This window comes from Eleginops maclovinus, chromosome 10 (assembly GCF_036324505.1).
Source record: "Eleginops maclovinus isolate JMC-PN-2008 ecotype Puerto Natales chromosome 10, JC_Emac_rtc_rv5, whole genome shotgun sequence".
Taxonomy (NCBI): Eukaryota; Metazoa; Chordata; class Actinopteri; order Perciformes; family Eleginopidae; genus Eleginops; species Eleginops maclovinus.
The window spans coordinates 20,901,279-20,909,407 of record NC_086358.1 but is presented as its reverse complement, the minus strand read 5'-3'; the positions used below and the strand labels follow the sequence as shown (position 1 = coordinate 20,909,407).

Below are 8,129 nucleotides of genomic sequence, written 5' to 3'. Positions count from 1 at the left end.
AAGATACAGAAACTACAAAGCTTGGACCTATTCGAATGATGGTCGGTGGTAGAGGCAAAGAGGAGGCAGAGGAGAGTGGAGAGGTGTGGAATAGGAAGTCGGCTGTCGGGTCCACGTGGGTTCGGAATGAACGTTGCAACCCTTTATGGGTGATCGCTTCTTCCCTCATAGCGACCCCCTTCTTACAAAAAGGGGGTCTCAAAGGGATGAGGGAAAGTCCGCGTTCAGCAAAAAGGGCTGTTCCGACGGAGGAAAAATGAAGATAAATTAAAGAAAAAGGGCGGGATGTTACAGGGAAGTTATCTTTAAGCTCAAGAAACACTCTATCCATTTACAGATGCAGGTCACATGGAACGTCTTCGCACTGTCGGGGTCTTCAACTCCATCCTCTTTCAGCCACTTTTCTTGCCCTCTGCATTTGGTCAGATTATTTTGGCCTTGCTGTATTAAGCTTAATAACAATATATCCCACTATTTAACTTTTCACATCTTTGACCTCCATTTTCCAATTGTCAAGAAAACACCAAATATGATACGATAAGTTATTATAGGACTTTGTCATTATCCACATTCAATGTCCTATAAAGGGAGCCCAGGATAAATCATAGTATATAGCATAAAAACATGGTCCATGTATTTATATTCGAGGGTTTATACATACATTTGGACATTATATTTCACACAAATGAGGTTATTTCTATGGCGCCAAACTCCTGTGAAAGTCTCAGTATTGAGTAACTTGACCCTCCCCAGCCAGCTATCTGGATTAGTCACAAAGGGGTCTCCTTTCACTTTCCCCTTCCTGATCTCTATATGATGGGAGTTTTGGTGTGTTTTCCCATGGGACCACACTTAAACCTAGCAGTTCAGAATCAACATATATCACCTGGCTTTTCAGTTGTAAATACAAAGTTCCCCTTTCAAGCTTTGTCTGTCTCTGCTATGTCAAAGTGTTTTGGACAAGGAGATAAGCATTCGTCGTCTCTTTGCTCGGCTACGGTTTCACCCAGCCTTCCGATGAACTCTCCCTCGCAGTTTTACGACACCCTTTAATCCAAATGCCATCTGGCTAGTATTCCCTGTGAGGAAAAGAGAGGATGAAGATGATAGTTCCTCCGGTTGGATTTGACCCGACCATCAGATGATTCTCACCCATAGTTTTACGGTGTCCTGACCCAGGGGGCTGGTCTTCTCCATCAAGAATAACCATACCATGGGGTGTTTACTACATCAATGAATAACAGGGGGCAGTGGGTCGACATCCCTGAGGCAAAGAGATCTACCTCTGCCCTGCCGAAGAGACCCCAGATGCTGTGCACCACCTCTGGATAAAGCCGCCACTCGTCCAGCGGAGGCTTGTGACGGGAGAGGAAGTCTGCGACTTATTTCTGCTCTCCTGGTAGATACTTTGCACGTAGGCTGGCCAGGCAAGGGGCTGCCCAGGTCAGGAGAGTCTTGGACACCTCTAGCAAGCGTGCAGATCTGGGGCCCCACTGTTGGTTTATATGAAACACTGTTGTAGTGTTGTCCGATCGGACAAGCACATGCTTTCCCTCAGGTATGGCAGGAAGTGCCTGCGATCTAGGGGTACATTGATGTGCTCTGTGCAGTCCTGAACAGTCCACTGCCCGAGCTGTCCTGTTCTGCCACACCGCACCCCATCCAGAGAGGCTGGCATCCGCAGTAACGGTCTCTGTGTGGAAAGGAACGGAGCCCATAGTCATGCCTCTTGACAGGAGCTGTTGCGAAACCATGATTTCTTTGTGCCTGTACAACTTGGGGCGCAGCGATAGCAAGCCCAAGGGAACAATTTGCCTAAGAGGCGAAGAAAGAGAATTTACTGTATGGCAGAGATCGGCCACTTTGGAAGAGGGGAAGAAGCTGGAGGATGTTGCCCAGGCGCTGAGCAGATGGAAAGGCCTGCATAGTGACTGTGTCCAGAGCCACACCAATGAAGGATAGGATCTGAGAGGGGTTCAGACAACTCTTCTCCAAGTTCACCCTGAGGCCTAGTCGGGCGACGTGAGAGAGAAGGAGAGTTGTGTGGTGGTGCACAAATCAACCAGTCATCTAGGTATGGTAGAACCTTCATACCTTGAGACTGCAGGGGCAAGAGGGCTGCCGCGACACACCTGGTGAACACCCGTGGGGAGAGGGAGAGTCCAAATGGGAGCACCCTGAACTGGAAATTACGGTCTTTGAAGGCAAGCGAAGGAACTGCCTGTGATGAGGCCCAATTGGCACATAAAAATAAGCATCTTTCAAGTCATCAAACGTGAACCATTCCCCCCAGCACGAATAACGTCTGCTGTGCTAACCATGTAAAAGGGTAAGGTCTTTAGGAACTTCTTGAGTCCCCTCAGATCCAGGATTGGGCGCAGTCCACCGCCTTTCTTCCTTACCAGGAAGTAGGTTGAGTAGAGGACCCTGGGCTGTGAGATGGGGTCCACAGGCTCAATTGCACCCTTGGCAAGGAATACTGACAGCTCCTGGCTCAGGGCTAATTATTTTGCCGGGTTGCTTATGATGGTCATTTTGACACGGCTGGAGGCTGGGGGAACTGAAGTTTACACCCCTGGGTTAAGGTGGAAACCACCCAGGGGTCTGAAGGTTGAGCTACCCAGTAGTCGAGCTGCTGCTGGGAGAAATAACCATCAGCCAGCCCCAGGGCCTCAGCACCTTGCCCCCCGGCCTCTGGAGGCTTTGGGGGGGCGACGGTTAGGCACCGAAGCCCCAGGCTCCCTGGGGGGCATTTAGCCGTGATGGCAGCGGGCAGGTCTCTCTATGGGTTTCTGAAGCCAACCGGGGAGTGGCAAGTCTCTGCGAAGAGCTGAGAACTGTTGCCTGGTCTTATTAGCCTGGACAGTCCGTTCGAGCACCTGCAAGGCAGCTGAACCGAACAGCTCCCCCGGCTCCACTGGGACAGTACGGAGGGTCCTCCTACATGCCTCTGACAAGGGTGACTGGGCCAGCCAAACCTGGTGATGAGTCTGGACGAGAGTACACATTAGGCACCCAAGCTCTCTTGACATCAGAGCGAACGCTTGTAATGAGGCGTGACTGAGGAAATGCTGAAAGCCTCCTGCTGTAGGGAAGCTGAGAGGACAAGCATGAGGAGAGAGAGGGAATTGCCTATACAGCCCATGGGCACCACTGTATCGTAAGCCTTTGTGAGCAAGTCATCAGTGATCCGGCATTGGGGTCAAGGGCACTTGGCATCCGACCTCAGAGCCTCGTCGGGGGAGACTATGAGTGAAGCAATGGTAGGCTCAAAAGTCAGCATGTAGTCAAGGCCAAATCATGCAGCATCCTGCATGACTGCCAGGGCTCGGCCATCGGACGTAAGACGGGAAAGAGCCCTAGTGTCCCTCCAGCATGCATGCAACTCCCTCAGATATTCACTAGAGGGAGGAACAGTAAAAGTGGCGGGTGCCAGAGTGCGCCTGATGAAAGCACTGGCAGGCGCTGTTTCTGGCTGCCGTACGTCTAGCTGCAGGCGAGCCAGTGTCATGCAAATGATTGCACCCATGGAGCCGTCATCTGCCTCTTCCGAGGATCCACGTGCTGAGGAACAGGAGCCAGGCTCAGAAGCATGGGCTTGGCCCTCCTCATCATACTCATTAAAATGAGTGGCTGAAGCTGTGGATTGGGTGCAGCCTCATGTTCTGTACGGGCGCTAGGGTGGAGAGCCAGGAGAAAGTACTTCATCTGGGCTAGCTCGGTAGTTAGCAGGTCCACCCTAGAGGATAGCTTATCAGACGTAGTCCTCTTCTTGGGTGGAGCACCCTCAGCCTCTGCGGCCCGAAGCTTAGGGTGGGTAGGTTGGGCTGGAGTCAACTGTTCAGGGGGAAGGTTGACCTCACCAGCCAGTAGTTCCACCTCCGCCAGACTGGCAGCTCTCACCGCACGACGCATGATGGTGCAATTCATGCAAGGGTCCTCTGAAAGGCCCTCCCTCAGATGCTGGATGCCAAGACAAGAGGGGCAAAGGTCATAGCCATCCTCAGGTTGTAGTATTCTATAAACTACTGACAACATTTCTGTGTTGGAATTCAACAGACACTAGAATGGCTGTCATACATGTAAAGATAAAGATTTAAGAAACATTTGGAGTGGTCTCTTAATTTTTTCCGGAGCTGTACTTAAGATCTGTGATTGTCAGAGAATGCATTTAACAAGCAGCTGTTGTTGTTGTTTCTTTCTATCTGAGAAGATGTGTGTATGAGATTAGATTAGATTAGATTAGATTAGATAGAATTTTACTCATCCTGAAGAAAATTATTTTTGCCAGGTTGCTTCAAAATGACAAAACAGAGAATACAGGTACATGTACAATATGCAATATACAATAAGTCAAATATACAAAGTGTTATATACAAGTATAAACAAAAAATGGCAAAGTGTAAAGTGAAACAGAGCACCGTGTAGAGAAAAAGTAGTAGTCTGTGATGGTGACAAGTCATATTGCACATTCAGTAAAAACACTAAATACTTAATACTAATTGCACATTGTAGTGAATTAAATGACACCTGGATACTCCTGGCGTGGACAACGCTTCTCCTTCACCGGACACTCGGCACTCGGTCACCTGCTGACACCAGTGCTGTGCTAACGCTCCTCTACCTGACAATGCCGCCGCTGTACTCCGTGTCTGAACTCCACAACTTTAATCACCACCTGCCTCCAGATAACATCGACACATTGCTGGAAACGGGATTACTCCGGGGAACCCCCCCCCCCCCACACACACACACACAGAGGATCTGGCCGAATCTTCACCTACAACTGCACTTCCCCAAACTCCATCCCGTTACTGTGGTCATCGCGTCGTACACCAGCCTTCGTGTTATGCCATGACGTCCAATCTCCGTCTCCTCCCTCAGTCTTCCCAACCAACCACAACGCAACGTCACCTGAAACTGTCCCTACTCAACACCCGTTCACTCAACAATAAAAGCCTCATACTGAACAAATTCATCACAGACAATACCTGGACTTCTTCTGCTTCACTGAAACCTGGCACAAACCCCTGGACTATTATTCACTCAATCAGACTACACCCCCTGGCTTCACATTCATCGAAAAACCTCGTCCTGAGGGGCAGGGAGGCAATGTTGCAGCAGTTTACAGAAAGGACATAAAATAACCATCCCATCCCCGCCACTGCTACATTTGAACATCTCGCCTTGAAACTCTCAGGCTCCACTCCCCTGGTCACTGCAAATATCTACTGCCCTCCTAAGCCAAACCCTTCTTTTCTCTCTGACTTCTTTGCTTTCCTGACCCAACATCCGTTCCTCTTGGTCTTCTGGCCAGCTATCATGATTGAAGATGTTGCAGCATTTCACAGCTTCGGTTGTGGCAGATTCTGTAGCATTCTCTCCTAAGGATAAAGACATCTTAATGAAATGATTACCATCATTTCTGATCTATCAATGTGTTCATAAGACAGAGGAGTACACTTGCCGAGGAGGCTACAGAATCTTGCTTTCAAGTGTCTAGTGACAGTAGATTTAATTGTTGCCTCCCTTGCTCTTTGTAGTTTAGTGATAGCACCACCATCCTCTGCCAGCTTCCCCGTGGAAATCCACTGACCTTTCTGGCTCGGCCTGAAATATCTGCATTGCCAGAGGACCCTGCCAAATGGTCCATATGACAGTAAACTGCAGTGAACTGGCCATGGCCATTCTGTCCTGGTCTGAGGAAGGTTTTCCAGGGCCATGGAGACATGTCGAAGCCATGGTGTTCCTTTAACCCCACCGGGGTCACTAGGACATTCACTCCCAGGTCTGCTCCAATAGCCTTCAGCTCCCTCATTGATTTTGGACTAAAATGGTAGGTCTTCCACACCAAATGTAGCAGATCATATACTTGACCAATCATAACATTGTCTCTCTGGACTGACAACATAGCCAATTCCAATATGTAAAGATACATCACAATTAGTTTACAAATAGTAGATAGATAGATCGTTATTAGAAAATGCACAAAAGCCTATATCAGGGGTTTTCAACTGGTTTTGTCCCAGGGACCACCATTCGGACTAGAAAGCAATCCGCGGCCCACTGATGTGCCTGCGCGTGCGCGTGTGTATTTGGTGTTACATGCATAGCTCAATGCATGAAACATGAAAGAGAGGCCACGCAGATTTTATAATAATAAAAGTAGATTTATTAAATTAAATTAAATTAAAGATTATTTTAAAGAAAGAATAAAGAATAATAAAGTGTTGTGCAATTCAGTATTGGGAAAAGTAACTAAAAATGTCATGCAAAGTCAGTCTAGGTGTGTGACAAAACAACAACGGAGAACAAAAATCCAACAACACCGGAGAACCAAAATCCAACAAATGAAGACCAAGGCAGCCTCAACTGCTGGCTGGTCAGGGCTTTTATAACCCAGCCAGGACAGACCTGTCACCAATCACCTGCTGTAGAGACAGAGAGATTGAGAAAAGCAGAGAGAGATTGAGAAAAGCAGGGAGAGAGAACAGGCTTACCATTAACACAGGGCGGGGCCTAAACCCGCCAGGGTCGTAACAGTGAAAACATGGGAGAATTAGGCCTACCTGTCAGTGTGATATCTGGGCGTGGTGAAGTCCACACAGCCTGTCTATTCGTGGCGAAATGGTAGACAGAGACAGTCTCATGTCATTCTCTGGATCAAGCCTAGCCCTGTACTTATTCTTTAAGTACGCCAGTGTAGAAAAACCACTCTCACACAGGTATGTGGTTGGAAAGGGCAAAAGACACCTCATTGCTTTTGCAGCAAGCTGTGGAAATTCTGTCTGGCAACTTATCCAGAATTTAACAAGGGGCTGTGTGTCGTACATATGCCTCCTGACAGAGTCTGTGGACATCTCAATCAGCTTATCCTCTTCCACAGCCGTCAGACTTGACCCTACTGATGCATCGTCACTGAATGGGAGCAGGATCCACTTGCTGTCACGGCGCCACTCTTCCGAATCAGTGAAGTACTTTGCGAATTGACGCACAAGCTTCCTCAAATGCTCACATATAGTGTCGTTGATGTCAGTGCTGTCAGGGTATTCCTCAACTGAAGGAAACATCGCCAAGTTATTGCTCTCCACTCGTTCGATCCACTTTGACATTTTTTTCACAAATGCGTCGAGCTTCTCGTAGAGCTGCATGACGTTTGCATCTCTCCCTTGCATGGAGCTGTTCAACTTGTTCAGCTCTGCAAAAACATATGTGAGGTACGCCAGCTTAGTTAACCAGTAACTATCGTTGAAATTGGAAGCCAGATCAGAATGCTTCTCGCACAAGAACTCGTAGATAGCTCCGCGTAGTTCAAACACACGGGCGAGCACAGCGCCGCGAGACAGCCAACGCACCTCTGAATGATAAAGGAGAGAGCTGTGTTCACTTCCCAAGTCATGGCATAGGGATGAAAACAGGCGTGTATTCAATGCGTTTCGTTTTATGAAGTTGACCGTCTTGACAACGACATCAAACACACCACTGAGCTCAACACTGAGATCTTTGGAGGCGAGAGCCTCTCTATGAATCAGGCAGTGTGTCCAAATTACCCCCGGAGCCACCCTCCTTACATGCGCAAACAGTCCAGTCTTGCTGCCACTCATGGCTCGGGCCCCATCGCTGCATAATGCAACGCACCTCTGCCACGAGATATTGTGCTCCGTGAAAAAATCGTCCAGTGCTTTAAATATTTCTACACCGGTAGTTCGCCCGGGCAGTGGTTTGCAAAAAAGAAATTCCTCGCACATAGTGCCACTGTCCTCGTATCGCACAAATGTTAACAGTTGCGCATCATTAGTAACATCTGTCGTCTCGTCGATTTGAAGGGAAAACAGAACTGTCTGAAGTTTTGCCATCAGCTGGTCTTTGACATCATTTGCCATTTCCCCAATTCGTCTTCCGATTGTGTTGTCTGACAACGGAATAGTTTTTAATTTGTTGGCACATTCTTCGCTTACCATAGCTCTGCACATATCTATGGCTGCTGGCAATATAAGCTGCTCTGCAATGGTATGGGGCTTCTTACTTTTTGCAACCCTGAGAGCGACCAGATACGATGCTTTCAGTGCGTTTTCATTTATTTTTGCACTCTTCCTCATGCAGGCCCGTCGCGTTCAGGTAGGCATGGT

At 48.3% G+C, this 8,129-nt stretch overlaps 1 protein-coding gene across 1 annotated transcript; it reads right to left on the bottom strand.

Annotated features, from left to right (window-relative positions):
• Positions 1-6,010: 6,010 nt before the first annotated feature.
• On the bottom strand, positions 6,011-8,090 carry LOC134870494 (zinc finger MYM-type protein 6-like). The gene is made up of 2 exons (XM_063892677.1): positions 6,570-8,090; positions 6,011-6,431 (listed from the first exon to the last, which is right to left on the bottom strand). Exon 1 carries the CDS (start codon positions 7,971-7,973, stop codon positions 6,573-6,575), a length of 1,401 nt encoding a protein of 466 aa, XP_063748747.1. The 5' UTR covers positions 7,974-8,090; the 3' UTR covers positions 6,011-6,431; positions 6,570-6,572.
• Between the last annotated feature and the right edge of the window lie 39 nt (positions 8,091-8,129).

Excerpts from the sequence above, each read along its gene's own strand:
- LOC134870494 (XM_063892677.1), bottom strand. The coding sequence starts at position 7,973 with ATGTGCAGAGCTATGGTAAGCGAAGAATGTGCCAACAAATTAAAAACT.